The sequence below is a fragment of the Oncorhynchus mykiss genome, chromosome 12 (assembly GCF_013265735.2).
Source record: "Oncorhynchus mykiss isolate Arlee chromosome 12, USDA_OmykA_1.1, whole genome shotgun sequence".
Taxonomy (NCBI): domain Eukaryota; kingdom Metazoa; phylum Chordata; class Actinopteri; order Salmoniformes; family Salmonidae; genus Oncorhynchus; species Oncorhynchus mykiss.
The window spans coordinates 95,182,586-95,200,085 of record NC_048576.1 but is presented as its reverse complement, the minus strand read 5'-3'; the positions used below and the strand labels follow the sequence as shown (position 1 = coordinate 95,200,085).

The 17,500-nt window shown below is 41.5% G+C and overlaps 1 protein-coding gene across 1 annotated transcript in view; it reads right to left on the bottom strand.

Moving 5' to 3' along the window:
• Nucleotides 1-17,500, bottom strand: part of LOC110516622 (protein sidekick-2-like) — a 297,655-nt gene that overhangs the window by 31,954 nt on the left and 248,201 nt on the right. The window contains exon 3 of the mRNA XM_036939326.1: nt 2,108-2,214. Coding sequence (XP_036795221.1) covers nt 2,108-2,214 — 107 coding nt within the window. The remainder of the gene's footprint in view (nt 1-2,107; nt 2,215-17,500) is intronic.

Below are 17,500 nucleotides of genomic sequence, written 5' to 3'. Positions count from 1 at the left end.
AGAGAGAGAGATACAGAGAGAGATGAGAGAGAGATACAGAGAGAGATATACGGAGAGAGATACGGAGAGAGATATACAGAGAGATATACAGAGAGAGATACAGAGAGAGATACAGAGACAGATACAGAGAGCGATACAGAGAGAGATACGGAGAGAGATATACAGAGAGAGATACAGAGAGAGATACAGAGAGAGATACAGAGAGAGATATACAGAGAGAGATGAGAGAGAGATACAGAGAGAGATACGGAGAGAGATGAGAGAGAGATACAGAGAGAGATACAGAGAGAGAGATACAGTGAGAGATACGGAGAGAGATACAGAGAGAGAGATACAGAGAGAGATACAGAGAGAGATACAGAGAGAGATACGGAGAGAGATACAGAGAGAGATACAGAGAGAGAGATACAGAGAGAGATGAGAGAGATACAGAGAGAGATACAGAGAGAGATGAGAGAGAGATACAGAGAGAGATACAGAGAGAGATGAGAGAGAGAGATACAGAGAGAGAGAGCGAGAGAGAGAGATACACAGAGAGAGATACAGAGAGAGATACAGAGAGAGATACAGAGAGAGATGAGAGAGAGATACAGAGGGAGATACAGAGAGAGATACAGAGAGAGAGATACAGAGAGAGAGTGCGAGAGAGAGAGATACAGAGAGAGATACAGAGAGAGATACAGAGAGAGAGATACAGAGAGAGAGAGAGATACAGAGAGAGAGAGAGATACAGAGAGATACACAGAGAGAGATACAGAGAGAGATACAGAGAGAGATACAGAGAGAGATGAGAGAGAGATACAGAGAGAGATACAGAGAGAGAGAGATACAGAGAGAGATACAGAGAGAGATGAGAGAGAGATACTGAGAGAGATATACAGAGAGATATACAGAGAGAGATACAGAGAGAGATACAGAGAGAGATACGGAGAGAGAAACAGAGAGAGATACGGAGAGAGATATACAGAGAGAGAAACAGAGAGAGATACAGAGAGAGATACAGAGAGAGATATGGAGAGAGATACAGAGAGAGATACGGAGAGAGATATGGAGAGAGATACAGAGAGAGATACAGAGAGAGACACGGAGAGAGATATACAGAGAGAGATGAGAGAGATACAGAGAGAGAGATACAGAGAGAGATACGGAGAGAGATACAGAGAGATATACAGAGAGAGATACAGAGAGAGATACAGAGAGAGATTCAGAGAGATATACAGAGAGAAATGAGAGAGAGATACAGAGAGAGATACAGAGAGAGAGATACAGAGAGAGATGAGAGAGAGATACAGAGAGAGATACAGAGAGAGATATACGGAGAGAGATACGGAGAGAGATATACGGAGAGAGATACGGAGAGAGATATACAGAGAGATATACAGAGAGAGATACAGAGAGAGATACAGAGACAGATACAGAGAGCGATACAGAGAGAGATACAGAGAGATATACGGAGAGAGATATACAGAGAGAGATACAGAGAGAGATACAGAGAGAGATATACAGAGAGAGATGAGAGAGAGATACAGAGAGAGATACGGAGAGAGATACGGAGAGAGATGAGAGAGAGATACAGAGAGAGATACAGAGAGAGATATACAGAGAGAGATACGGAGAGAGATACAGAGAGAGAGATACAGAGAGAGATACAGAGAGAGATACAGAGAGAGATACGGAGAGAGATACAGAGAGAGATACAGAGAGAGAGATACAGAGAGAGATACAGAGAGAGATACAGAGAGAGATACAGAGAGAGATACAGAGAGAGATACAGAGAGAGATACAGAGAGAGATACAGAGAGAGATGAGAGAGAGAGATACAGAGAGAGAGAGCGAGAGAGAGAGATACACAGAGAGAGATACAGAGAGAGATACAGAGAGAGATACAGAGAGAGATGAGAGAGAGATACAGAGGGAGATACAGAGAGAGATACAGAGAGAGATACAGAGAGAGAGTGCGAGAGAGAGAGATACAGAGAGAGATACAGAGAGAGATACAGAGAGAGAGATACAGAGAGAGAGAGAGATACAGAGAGATACACAGAGAGAGAGATACAGAGAGAGAGATAGAGAAAGAGAGAGATAGATACAATGGACAGCTACTTACAGGCGACCTGTACTTCAGTGCTGCTCTGCATGATGGCTCCTACTCTGTTCCTGACGATGCATCTGTAGAAACCAGCATGGGAGCGGTCCAGAGACGGGATCAGGTACCTAACGGATGGACACACACACAAACACACACACACACACACACACACACACACACACACACACACACACACACACACACACACACACACACACACACACACACACACACACACACACACACACACACACACACACACACACATAAACATACACACACACACACAAACACATAAACACCAGTCACAGCTATTAGTGACGGACACATAGCTTGGGCTTTGTCGTCAACGTACAGAATGTAGTGGCTAAGTAACTACTAGTAACTGAAGTAAGTAACTACTAGTAACTGAAGTAAGTAACTACTAGTAACTGAAGTAAGTAACTACTAGTAACTGAAGTAAGTAACTACTAGTAACTGAAGTAAGTAACTACTAGTAACTGAAGTAAGCAAATACTGGTAACTTAAGTAAATAACTACTAGTAACTGAAGTAAATAACTACTAGTAACTGAAGTAAGTAACTACTAGTAACTGAAGTAAGTAACTACTAGCAACTGAAGTAAGTAACTACTAGAAACTAAAGTAAGTAACTGAAGTAAGTATCTACTAGTAACTGAAGTAAGTAACTACTAGTAACTGAAGTAAGTAACTACTAGTAACTGAAGTAAGTAACTACTAGAAACTAAAGTAAGTAACTACTAGAAACTAAAGTAAGTAACGGAAGTAAGTAACTACTAGTAACTGAAGTAAGTGATTACTAGTAACTGAAGTAAGTAACTACTAGTAACTAAAGTAAGCACCTACTAGTAACTGAAGTAAGTAACTACTAGAAACTAAAGTAAGTAACTGAAGTAAGTAACTACTAGTAACTGAAGTTAGTAACTGAAGTAAGTAACTATTAGTAACTGAAGTAAATAACTACTAGTAACCGAAGTAAGTAACTACTAATAACTGAAGTAAGTAACTGAAGCAAGTAACTATTAGTAACTGAAGTAAGTAACTACGAGTAACTGAAGTAAGTAACTACTAGAAACTAAAGTAAGTAACTGAAGTAAGTAACTACTAGTAACTAAAGTAAGTAACTACTAGTAACTGAAGTAAGTAACTGAAGTAAGTAACTATTAGTAACTAAAGTAAATAACTACTAGTAACTGAAGTAAGTAACTACTAATAACTGAAGTAAGTAACTGAAGTAAGTAACTACTAGTAACTGAAGTAAGTAACTGTAGTAAGTAACTACTAGGTGCTGAAGTATGTAACTGAAGTAAGTAACTACTAGTAACTGTAGTAAATAACTACTAGTAACTGAAGTAAATAACTACTAGTAACTGAAGTAAGTAACTGAATTAAGTAACTACTAGTAACTGAATTAAGTAACTACTAGTAACTGAAGTAAGTAACTACTAGTAACTGAAGTAAGTAACTATTAGTAACTGAAGTAAATAACTACTAGTAACTGAAGTAAGTAACTACTAGTAACTGAAGTAAGTAACTACTAGTAACTGAAGTAAGTAACTACTAGTAACTGAAGTAAATAACTACTAGTAACTGAAGTAAATAACTACTAGTAACTGAAGTAAATAACTACTTGTAACTGAAGTAAGTAACTACTAGTAACTGAAGTAAATAACTACTAGTAACTGAAGTAAGTAACTACTAGTAACTGAAGTAAATAACTACTTGTAACTGAAGTAAGTAACTACTAGTAACTGAAGTAAATAACTACTAGTAACTGAAGTAAGTAACTACTAGTAACTGAAGTAAATAACTACTAGTAACTGAAGTAAGGGGTTAGAGCGTTGGGCGAGTAACCGAAAGGTTGCTTGATCGAATCCCCAAGCTTACAAGGTAAAAATCTGTCATTCTGCCCCTGAACAAGGCAGTTAACCCACTGTTCCCCGGTAGGCCGTCATTGTAAATAAGAATTTGTTCTTAACTGACTTGCCTAGTTAAAGGTTACATTTTTAAAAAGTAAGTAACTGGAGTAAGTAATCAAAAGGAGGACCTTTTTACTGAAAAATATGTTATGTTGTGTTTTGCTTTTCATGTATTGATGTGAACATTGATGTGTTTAGTGATGTGAACATTGATGTGAATAGTGATGTGAACTTTGATGTGAATAGTGATGTGAACTTTGATGTGACTAGTGATGTGTTTAGTGATGTGGGCATTGATGTGACTAGTGATGTGTTTAGTGATGTGGGCATTGATGTGAATAGTGATGTGTTTAGTGATGTGGACATTGATGTGACTAGTGATGTGTTTAGTGATGTGGACATTGATGTGAATAGTGATGTGTTTAGTGATGTGGACATTGATGTGACTAGTGATGTGTTTAGTGATGTGGACATTGATGTGAATAGTGATGTGTTTAGTGATGTGGACATTGATGTGAATAGTGATGTGGGCATTGATGAGTTTAGTGATGTGGGCATTGATGTGAATAGTGATGTGGACATTGATGTGAATAGTGATGTGTTTAGTGATGTGGGCATTGATGTGAATAGTGATGTGAACATTGATGTGAACATTGATGTGAATAGTGATGTGGACATCGATGTGAATAGTGATGTGGACATTGATGTGAATAGTGATGTGTTTAGTGATGTGGACATTTATGTGAATAGTGATGTGGGCATTGATGTGATTAGTGATGTGGGCATTGATGTGAATAGTGATGTGGACATTGATGTGAATAGTGATGTGTTTAGTGATGTGGGCATTGATGTGAATAGTGATGTGTTTAGTGATGTGGGCATTGATGTGAATAGTGATGTGTTAGTGATGTGGGCATTGATGTGAATAGTGATGTGTTTAGTGATGTGGGCATTGATGTGAATAGTGATGTGGGCATTGATGTGAATAGCGATGTGTTTAGTGATGTGGGCATTGATGTGAATAGTGATGTGTTTAGTGATGTGGGCATTGATGTGAATAGCGATGTGTTTAGTGATGTGGGCATGGATGTGAATAGTGATGTGTTTAGTGATGTGGGCATTGATGTGAATAGTGATGTGAACATTGATGTGAATAGTGATGTGGACATTGATGTGAACATTGATGTGAATAGTGATGTGAACATTGATGTGAATAGTGATGTGTTTAGTGATGTGAATAGTGATGTGGGCATTGATGTGAATAGTGATGTGTTTAGTGATGTGAATAGTGATGTGGGCATTGATGTGAATAGTGATGTGAACATTGATGTGAACATTGATGTGAATAGTGATGTGTTTAGTGTATATTGAGGTGGATTGATTTGAATAGGGATGTGAACATTGATGTGAATAGTGATGTGGACATTGATGTGAATAGTGATGTGGACATTGATGTGAACATTGATGTGAACATTGATGTGAATAGTGATGTGTTTAGTGATGTGAATAGTGATGTGGGCATTGATGTGAATAGTGATGTGTTTAGTGATGTGAATAGTGATGTGGGCATTGATGTGAATAGTGATGTGAACATTGATGTGAACATTGATGTGAATAGTGATGTGTTTAGTGTATATTGAGGTGGATTGATTTGAATAGGGATGTGTTTAGTGTATATTGAGGTGTATACAGGGGTCATCTATGAAAGAGACCTTGGACTCAGCATAACTCGCTGTTGAAATAAAATATATAAAACAATACATCCAGGGGCTAACAGCTAATGTCACTTAACAGGTGTCCTCTCCTACTGTCATATCTCTCTCTCTCTCTCTCTCTCTCTCTCTCTCTCTCTCTCTCTCTCTCTCTCTCTCTCTCTCTCTCTCTCTCTCTCTCTCTCTCTCTCTCTCTCTCTCTCTCTCTCTCTCTCTCTCTCTCTCTCTCTCTCTCTCTCTCTCTCTCTCTCTCTCTCTCTCTCTCTCTCTCTCTCTCTCTCTCTCTCTCTCTCTCTCTCTCTCTCTCTCTCTCTCTCTCTCTCTCTCTCTCTCTCTCTCTCTCCTCTCTCTCTCTCTCTCTCAATGCCTACAAGCTAAAAGTGCTGGGGTAAATGAACCAGACTTCTCTGCCAGTCAAAAGGGTCATCATTGAAAATGATTGAGGACTATTTTGGCGATGAGGTGGGTAGCTAATGGATATAACCTGAGCAGTGCCAGTGGGCATTCACACTTTGGGTAATTTGGCCTGAGGGCAAATCAAATAAAATCAAATTGTATATATATTGTACCATATTTGGCAGATGGTATTGGGGGTGTAGCAAAATACCTGTGTTCCTAGCTCCGACAGTGGAGCAATATCTAACAATACACAACAATACACACACATCTAACAGTAAAAGAATGGAATTAAGAAAGTATAAATATTAGGATGAGCAATGTCGGAGTGGCATTGACTAAAATATAGTAGAATAGAATACAGTATATACACTAAGAAATGTTAGCACAGCTGAAAACTGTTGTACAGATTTAAGAAGCAATGAAACTGGCCTTCTTTAGACTAGTTGAGTATCTGGAGCATCAGCATTTGTGGGTTCAATTACAGGCTCAAAATGATTAGAAACAAAGTACTTTCTTCTGAAACTAGTTAGTCTATTCTTGTTCTGAGAAATTAAGGCTATTCCAGGTGAGAAATTACCAAGAAACTGAAGATCTCGTACAACGCTCCCTTCACAGAACGGTGCAAACTGGCCCTAACCAGAATAGAAAGAGGAGTGGGAGGCCCCGGTGCACAACTGAGCTAAAGGACAAGTACATTAGAGTGTCTAGTTTGAGAAACAGACGCCTCACACGTCCTCAACTGGCAGCTTCAATAAATAGTACCTGCAAAACACCAGTCTCAAAGTCAACAGTGAAGAGGCGACTCCAGGATGCTGGCCTTCTAGGCAGAGTTCCTCTGTCCAGTGTCTGTGTTCTTTTGCCCATCTTAATCTTTTATTTTTATTGGCCAGTCTGAGATATGGCTTTTTCTCTTTGCAACTCTGCCTAGAAGGCCAGCATCACGGAGCCGCCTCCTCACTGTTGATGTTGAGACTGGTGTTTTGCTAACATAATTGCAAAATGGTTTTCTAATGATCAATTAGCCATTTAAAAGGATGAACTTGGATTAGCTAACACAACGTGCCATTGGAACACAGGAGTGATGGTTGCTGGTGATGGTTGCTGATAATGGGCATCTGTACGCCTGTGTAGATATTCCATTAAAAAAATCTACAATAGTCATTTACAACATTAACAATGTCTACACTGTATTTCTGATCAATTTGATGTTATTGTAATGGACAGAATACATGTTTTTCTTTCAAAAAGTGACCTAAGTGACCCCAAACTTTTGAACGGTAGTGTACATATGAGATTAATTAAGCAGTATGTGAACATTATTAAAGTGGCTAGAGTTCCATTATTAAAGTGGCCAGTGATTCCAAGTCTATAGGTCAGCAGCCTCTAACTTGCAGGTTGAGTAACCGGGTGGAAGCCGGCTAGTGATGGCTGTTTAACAGTCTGATGGCCTTGAGAGAGAAGCTGTTTTTCAGTCTCTCGGTTCCAGCTTTGATGCACCTGTACTGACCTTGCCTTCTGGATGATAGCGGGGTGAACAGGCAGTAGCTCGGGTGGTTGATGTCCTTGATGATCTTTTTGGCCTTCCTGTGACATCGGGTCCTGTAGGTTTCCTGGATGGCAGGTATTTGCCTCCGGTGATGCTTTGGGCAGACTGCACCACCCTCTGGTAAGCCCTGTGGTTGCGGGCGGTGCAGTTGCAGTACCGGGCAGTAAAAGTTTTAGGGGCCAAGACAAATTTATTCAGCCTCGCTGTCTGTGTGGGTGGACCATTTCAGATCGTCAGTGATGTGTACGCCGAGGAACTTAAAACTTTCCACCTTCTCCACTGCGGTCCCGTCGATGTGGATAGGGGGGTGCTCTCTGCTGTTTCCTGAAGTCCATGATCATCTCTTTTGTTTTGTTGACGTTGAGTGAGAGGTTATTTTCCTGACACCACACTCCCAGGGCCCCCTGTAGGCTGTCTCGTCATTGTTGGTAATCAGGCCTACTACTGTTGTGTCGTCTGCAAACTTAATGATTGAGTTGGAGGCGTACGTGCCCACGCAGTCGTGGGTGAACAGGGAGTACAGGAGGGGGCTGAGCACGCACCCTTGTGGGGCCCCAGTGTTGAGGATCAGCAAAGTGGAGGTGTTGTTTCCTACCTTCACCACTTGGGGGCGGCCCATCAGGAAGTCCAGGACCCAGTTGCACAGGGTGGGGTTCAGAATGAACATTATTGTTATGTAGGTATTCCTCTTGTCCAGATGGGACAGGGCAGAGTGCAGTGCGATGGCGATGGCATCGTCTGTCGACAGAGTCCAACCCTTTGACTGATAGGAGTCACTAAGCAGCCACTGTTAGACCCACGATCCCTCAGGAGGAGTGGCATCACATTAACACTGGCTACGTCCCAATTGGCACCCTATTCCCTTCATAGTGCACTGCGTTTGACCAAGGCCCATAGGGAATGCCATTTGGGATGCATCCACTGGTCTGTACTGTAGGTTATTCACTCCATAACTCCAGGCTCTCCAGACAGAGGGCCATTCATGTTAAATGATGTGTAGGAGTTAAATCCTCTGAGATTTAGCTGGCTGGCTGGCTGGCTGACTGGCTGGCTGGCTGCCTGGCTGGCTGGCTGACTGGCTGGCTGGCTGGCTGACTGGCTGGCTGGCTGACTGGCTGTGTCCCAGTCATTTAATTGGCCTGGTTAATAAAGCTTCGCAGTGAGAAGTTTCTGTCTGTGTGTCGCTATGCAGTGCTATTGGAGTGGAGCTGGTTCTGTGTGTTGCTATTGGAGGGATAAACATTCTGTACTTTGCGATTTGAGGGGTGCTAGCTGATTCCCTGCGTTGTTATTGAAGCAGACAGCTGATTCCCTGGTTAATTTTATTCCATTCTAGTCTCTTTGACCAGTACTCGTGGTGAATGATTAGCAGGGAGGGGGTCTGAATGACTGACTGACTGACTGACTGACTGTACTGACTGAGTGCACTGACTGAGTGCACTGACTGACAGACTGACTGACTGACTTACTGCACTGACTGACTGACAGACTGACTGACTGAGTGCACTTACTGACTGACTGACTGCACTGACTGAGTGCACTGACTGACAGACTGATTGACTGCACTGACTGACTGATTGACTGCGCTGCCTGCACTGGCTGCACTGACTGACTGGCTGTGAACCAGACCTAGCACTAACAACATGATGTGGTAGAGTCAGAGAGAGTTACAGAGAGTTACAGAGAGTCATAGAGAGAGTTACAGAGAGTCACAGAGAGAGTTACAGAGAGTTAAAGAGAGAGTTACAGAGAGTTAAAGAGAGTTACAGAGAGTTAAAGAGAGTTACAGAGAGTTAAAGATAGTTACAGAGAGTTACAGAGTTGCAGAGAGTTAGAGTTACAGAGAGTTACAGAGAGTTAGAGTTAGAGAGAGTTAAAGAGAGTTACAGAGAGTTACAGAGAGTTAAAGAGAGTTACAGAGAGTTAGAGTTACAGAGAGTTACAGAGAGTTAGAGTTAGAGTTACAGAGAGTTACAGAGAGTTACAGAGAGTTACAGAGAGTTAAATAGAGTTAAAGAGAGTTAAAGAGAGTTAAAGAGAGTTACAGAGAGTTAGAGTTAGAGAGAGTTAAAGAGAGTTAAAGAGAGTTACAGAGAGTTACAGAGAGTTAAATAGAGTTAAAGAGAGTTACAGAGAGTTAGAGTTAGAGAGAGTTAGAGAGAGTTACAGAGAGTTAAAGAGAGTTAAAGAGAGTTACAGAGAGTTAGAGTTAGAGAGAGTTAAAGAGAGTTACAGAGAGTTAAAGAGAGTTACAGAGAGTTAGAGTTAGAGAGAGTTAAAGAGAGTTACAGAGAGTTAAAGAGAGTTACAGAGAGTCACAGAGAGTTAAAGAGTTAAAGAGAGTTACAGAGAGTTAAAGAGAGTTAGAGAGAGTCACAGAGAGAGTTACAGAGAGTTACAGAGAGATAGAGTTACAGAGAGTTAAAGAGAGTTAAAGAGAGTTAGAGTTACAGAGAGTTAAAGAGAGTTACAGAGAGTTAGAGTTACAGAGAGTTAAAGTTAGAGAGAGTTAGAGTTACAGAGAGTTACAGAGAGTTAAAGAGAGTTACAGAGAGTTACATAGGGTTAGAGTTACAGAGAGTTAGAGTTAGAGAGAGTTACAGAGAGTTAGAGTTACAGAGAGTTAAAGAGAGTTACAGAGAGTTAGAGTTAGAGAGAGTTGAAGAGAGTTACAGAGAGTTAAAGAGAGTTACAGAGAGTTAGAGTTAGAGAGAGTTACAGAGAGTTAGAGTTACAGAGAGTTAAAGAGAGTTACAGAGAGTTAGAGTTAGAGAGAGTTGAAGAGAGTTACAGAGAGTTACAGAGTTACAAAGAGTTTGAGAGAGGGAGAGAAAGAGAAAGGGAGAGAAAGAGAGAGGGAGAGAGAGAGAAAGGGAAAGAGACAGAGAGAGGGATATAGACAGAGAGAGGGTTAGAGAAAGTGGGAGAGAGTGGGAGAGAGAATGTTAGAGGGAGAGGGAGAGTGGCAGAAAGAGAGAGAGAGAAAGAGAAAGATAGCAGACAGAACTTTGACCCAACAACCAACAAAAACGGGTCACACCTCGTGCAGCTCTGTCGCACCCTGGGTATGTACATAGTTAATGGTAGGCTTCCAGGGGACTCTTACAGTAGGTACATAGTTAATGGTAGGCTTCCAGGGGACTCTTACGGTAGGTACATAGTTAATGGTAGGCTTTCAGGGGACTCTTACGGCTCTCAGAGCGTTCACAGTCAGCCACCTGACACCCCTATCAGACCACAGCAAAATCACAGTCTACTTTAACAGAAAAATACTCAATCATGAGGCATTAAAGCCAAAGGAACTGAGTAACATTAAGAAATGCTATTGATGGAAGAAAAGTTGGGAAGACAACCTACCAAAAAACAATTAGGCAGCAACAAATTCCTTCTAGACAACTTCATGGACAAAACGTTTCACTGCTATAATGGAGGTGTAAACTTGGTAGCAGAAAACCTAAACAGTATATTTGACCTCTCAGCTTCCCTATCAAATCAAAACATTTCACGAAGATAACCTAAGAAAATGAACAACAGTGACAAATGGTTTGATGAAGAATGCAAAAATCTAAGAAAGAAATGGAGAAACCTGTCCAACCAAAAACATAGAGACCCAGAAAACCTGAGTCTACGCCTTCACGTTAGAAATCAGCTCAATGTAATTGAAGAATCCATAGACTCTAACCACTTCTGGGAAAATTGGAACACATAAACAAACAACAACACACAGAGTTATCGATCCAAATGAAGATGTATGGATAAACCACTTTTTCAATCTTATCGGCTCTATAACATAGAACAAACAGCAAAAACATGATCAAATGCAAATCTTAGAATCAACTATTAAAGACTACCAAAACCCACTGGATTCTCCAATTACATTGCATGAACTACAGGACAAAATACAAACCCTCCAACCCAAAAAATGCATGTGGTGTTGATTGTCTCCTCAATGAAATGATAAAATATACAGACCACAAATTCCAATTGGCTATAATTAAACTCTTTAACATCATCCTCAGTTCTGAAATCATCCCCAATATTTGGAACCAAGGACTGATCACAACAATCCGCAAAAGTGGGAGACAAGTTTGACCCCAATAACTTCCGTGGGATATGCGTCAACAGCAACCTTGGGAAAATCCTCTGCATTATCATTAGCAGCAGACTCGTACATTTCCTCAATGAAAACAATGTACTGAGCAAATGTCAAATTGCCTATTTACAAAATTACCGTATGACAGACCACGTATTCACCCTGCACTCCCTAATTGGCAAACAAACAAAACAAAGGCAAAGTATTCTCATGTTTTGTTGATTCAAAAATGGTTTTGACTCAATCTGGCATGAGGGTCTGCTGTACAAATTGATGGAAAGCGGTGATGAGGGAAAAACATACGACATTTTAAAATCAATGTACACAAACAGGTGTGTGTGTACAAGTGCGGTTAAAATTGCAAAAAAAACACAAATTTCTTTCCACTGGGCCGTGGGGTGAGACAGGGATGCAGCCTGAGTCCCACCCTCTTCAACAAAAATATCAACGAATTGGCGAGAGCACTAGAACAGTCTGCAGCACCCAGCCTCACCCTATTAGAATCTGAAGTCCAATGTCCACTGTTTGCTGATGATCTGGTGATTCTGTCCCCAACCAAGGAGGGCCTACAGCATCACCTAGATCTGTTCCCAACCAAGGAGGACCTACAGCAGCACCTAGATCTGTTCCCAACCAAGGAGGACCTACAGCAGCACCTAGATCTGTTCCCAACAAAGGAGGACCTACAGCAGCACCTAGATCTGTACCCAACCAAGGAGGACCTACAGCAGCACCTAGATCTGTTCCCAACCAAGGAGGACCTACAGCAGCACCTAGATCTGTTCCCAACCAAGGAGGACCTACAGCAGCACCTAGATCTTCTGCACAGATTCTGTCAGACCTGGGCCCTGACAGACCAGGGCCCTGACAGACCAGGGCCCTGACAGACCTGGGCCCTGACAGACCTGGGCCCTGATAGACCTGGGCCCTGACAGACTAGTGCCCTGACAGACCTGAGCCCTGACAGACCTGGGCCCTGACAGACCAGGGCCATGACAGACCAGGGCCATGACAGACCTGGGCCCTGACAGACCTGGGCCCTGACAGACCTGGGCCCTGACAGACCAGGGCCCTGACAGACCTGGGCCCTGACAGACCAGGGCCCAGACAGACCTGGGCCCTGACAGACCAGGGCCTTGACAGACCTGGGCCCTGACAGTAAATCTCAGTAAGACAAAATAATGATAATGGTGCTCCAACAAAGGCCCAGTTGCCAGTTGCCAGGACCACAAATACAAGTTCCATCTAGACAACATTGCCCTAGAGCACACAAAACTATATATACCTTGGCCTAAACATCAGAGCCACAAGCTGTGCACGATCTGAGAGACAAGGCAAGAAGGGTCTTCTACGCCAACAAAAGGAACATAAAATTCGACATACCAATTAGGATCTGGACAAAAATGCTTAAATCAGTTATAGAACCCAATACCCTTTATGGTTGTGAGGTCTGGGGTCCGCTCACCAACCAAGAATTAACTAAATGGGACAAACACCAAATAATGCAGAAAAGAGCCGTCACCTACAGGGAGATGAAGCTGGAGAAGAGTCCTCTAAGCAAGCTGGTCCTGGGGCTCTGTTCCGTTTTCTACTTTAATGTATCTATTTGCACATCGTTACAACACTGCATATAGACATAATATGACATTTGAAACATCTTTATTATTTTGGAACTTTTGTGAGTGTATTTCCCATGCCAATGAAGCCCCTTAAATTGAGAGGGGGGGGGAGAGGGAGAAGGAGAGAGAGTGAGAGTGCTGCGAGAGAGAGAGAGCTGAGAGAGAGAGAGAGAGTGTGAGAGAGAGAGAGAGCAAGAGAGAGAGAGAAGGAGAGAGAGAGAGACACACAGAGAGAGAGGGGGAAAGAGAGAGAGAGAGAGAGAGAGAGAGAGAGAGAGAGAGAGAGCGAGAGAGAGATTCCATTAACAGCAGCTCTGAATGCACCGGCAGAAATGGAAACACTCTTCTTAAAGTTCATGTTCAGCAAAATCCATGTCATTCATTGTTTGTGGAGGGAGAGAGGAAGGAAGAGAAGACGAGCAATATCCCACCACAATGCTGCCTGCCTGGCAAATAGAACGCTATGGGTCAGTGCCAAATGGCACACTATGCCCTATTCAGTGGATTACTTTTGACCAGAGTCCATAGAGCTCTGGTCAACAGCAGTGCACTATATAGGCTAGGGTGTCATTTGTCATTCAGATTAGAAGAGCAACACACCCACCATGCTGGCCAATGAAAAGCTACTGGTTTTGCTGTCTCAATACTGTGAACGTGACATTACTGTTGCTATGGTAAACCATGGGTAAAGTAGTATCTCAACGAAGTAAACATCATTCACCCTGTAGCTGTGACATTACTGTTGCTATGGTAAACCATGGGTAAAGTCAAGTAGTATCTCAACGAAGTAAACATCATTCACCCTGTAGCTGTGACATTACTGTTGCTATGGCAAACCATGGGTAAAGTAAAGTAGAATCTCAACGAAGTAAACATCATTCACCCTGTAGCTGTGACATTACTGTTGCCATGGTAAACCATGGGTAAAGTAAAGTAGAATCTCAACGAAGTAAACATCATTCACCCTGTAGCTGTGACATTACTGTTGCTATGGTAAACCATGGGTAAAGTAGTATCTCAACGAAGTAAACATCATTCACCCTGTAGCTGTGACATTACTGTTGCTATGGTAAACCATGGGTAAAGTCGTATCTCAACAAAGTAAACATCATTCACCCTGTAGCTGTGACATTACTGTTGCTATGGTAAACCATGGGTAAAGTAAAGTAGAATCTCAACGAAGTAAACATCATTCACCCTGTAGCTGTGACATTACTGTTGCTATGGTAAACCATGGGTAAAGTAGTATCTCAACGAAGTAAACATCATTCACCCTGTAGCTGTGACATTACTGTTGCTATGGTAAACCATGGGTAAAGTAAAGTAGAATCTCAACGAAGTAAACATCATTCACCCTGTAGCTGTGACATTACTGTTGCTATGGTAAACCATGGGTAAAGTAGTATCTCAACGAAGTAAACATCATTCACCCTGTAGCTGTGACATTACTGTTGCTATGGTAAACCATGGGTAAAGTCAAGTAGTATCTCAACAAAGTAAACATCATTCACCCTGTAGCTGTGACATTACTGTTGCTATGGTAAACCATGGGTAAAGTAAAGTAGTATCTCAACAAAGTAAACATCATTCACCCTGTAGCTGTGACATTACTGTTGCTATGGTAAACCATGGGTAAAGTAGAATCTCAACGAAGTAAACATCATTCACCCTGTAGCTGTGACATTACTGTTGCTATGGTAAACCATGGGTAAAGTCAAGTAGTATCTCAACGAAGTAAACATCATTCACCCTGTAGCTGTGACATTACTGTTGCCATGGTAAACCATGGGTAAAGTAAAGTAGAATCTCAACGAAGTAAACATCATTCACCCTGTAGCTGTGACATTACTGTTGCTATGGTAAACCATGGGTAAAGTAAAGTAGAATCTCAACGAAGTAAACATCATTCACCCTGTAGCTGTGACATTACTGTTGCTATGGTAAACCATGGGTAAAGTAAAGTAGAATCTCAACGAAGTAAACATCATTCACCCTGTAGCTGTGACATTACTGTTGCCATGGTAAACCATGGGTAAAGTAAAGTAGAATCTCAACGAAGTAAACATCATTCACCCTGTAGCAGTGACATTACTGTTGCTATGGTAAACCATGGGTAAAGTAAAGTAGAATCTCAACGAAGTAAACATCATTCACCCTGTAGCTGTGACATTACTGTTGCTATGGTAAACCATGGGTAAAGTAGTATCTCAACGAAGTAAACATCATTCACCCTGTAGCTGTGACATTACTGTTGCTATGGTAAACCATGGGTAAAGTAGTATCTCAACGAAGTAAACATCATTCACCCTGTAGCTGTGACATTACTGTTGCTATGGTAAACCATGGGTAAAGTCAAGTAGTATCTCAACGAAGTAAACATCATTCACCCTGTAGCTGTGACATTACTGTTGCTATGGTAAACCATGGGTAAAGTAGAATCTCAACGAAGTAAACATCATTCACCCTGTAGCTGTGACATTACTGTTGCTATGGTAAACCATGGGTAAAGTCAAGTAGTATCTCAACGAAGTAAACATCATTCACCCTGTAGCTGTGACATTACTGTTGCTATGGTAAACCATGGGTAAAGTAGAATCTCAACGAAGTAAACATCATTCACCCTGTAGCTGTGACATTACTGTTGCTATGGTAAACCATGGGTAAAGTCAAGTAGTATCTCAACGAAGTAAACATCATTCACCCTGTAGCTGTGACATTACTGTTGCCATGGTAAACCATGGGTAAAGTAAAGTAGAATCTCAACGAAGTAAACATCATTCACCCTGTAGCTGTGACATTACTGTTGCTATGGCAAAGCATGGGTAAAGTAGTACCTCAACGAAGTAAACATCATTCACCCTGTAGCTGTGACATTACTGTTGCTATGGCAAACCATGGGTAAAGTAAAGTAGAATCTCAACGAAGTAAACATCATTCACCCTGTAGCTGTGACATTACTGTTGCTATGGTAAACCATGGGTAAAGTAAAGTAGAATCTCAACGAAGTAAACATCATTCACCCTGTAGCTGTGACATTACTGTTGCTATGGTAAACCATGGGTAAAGTAAAGTAGAATCTCAACGAAGTAAACATCATTCACCCTGTAGCTGTGACATTACTGTTGCCATGGTAAACCATGGGTAAAGTAAAGTAGAATCTCAACGAAGTAAACATCATTCACCCTGTAGCTGTGACATTACTGTTGCTATGGTAAACCATGGGTAAAGTCAAGTAGTATCTCAACGAAGTAAACATCATTCACCCTGTAGCTGTGACATTACTGTTGCTATGGTAAACCATGGGTAATGTAGTATCTTAACGAAGTAAACATCGTTCAACTGCAACCATGACGACAAACAAACACAACAACATCCTGAAAGAAACAAATATATTTCATTTATTTCATGGACTTTAAAAGACTAGAGGGAGGTTTACACCCAAATTGTAACAGAATCAAAATCAGAATGAATGTGTTATGGAACAGAAATAAAACTATCATCTGTTAATGGTAATGTGACCGCTCTGTAAGTGAATACAGGCACAGGAAGGTGTTTTAAATCAGAATAAATGACCCCCCACCCCTCCCTCCTTTAGAAACAAGACAGGATATCTCCAGGGAGATACAGAGACACATTTTTCCTGAATAAATCCATAAAATTGTGTTTGGAAATGAATAAAAATGGAAAACAAGAGAGGCATTAGTCCCAACTAAATGGCCCTAAGAGTCCCTGTGTAGAACAGTAATTACAGAAGATGAATATTAGGGGGGATATTTAGAGCTTCAACCTCAACCTGCCTGTTAGTTAACTCTCCCCTTAGTAACACACCTCAACCTGCCTGTTAGTTAACTCTCCCCTTAGTAACACACCTCAGCCTACTGTTAGTTAACTCTCCCCTTAGTAACACACCTCACTCAGCCTGCCTGTTAGTTAACTCTCCCCTTAGTATTACACCTCAACCTGCCTGTTAGTTAACTCTCCCCTTAGTAACACACCTCAGCCTGCTGTTAGTTAACTCTCCCCTTAGTAACACACCTCAGCCTGCCTGTTAGTTAACTCTCCCCTTAGTATTACACCTCAACCTGCCTGTTAGTTAACTCTCCC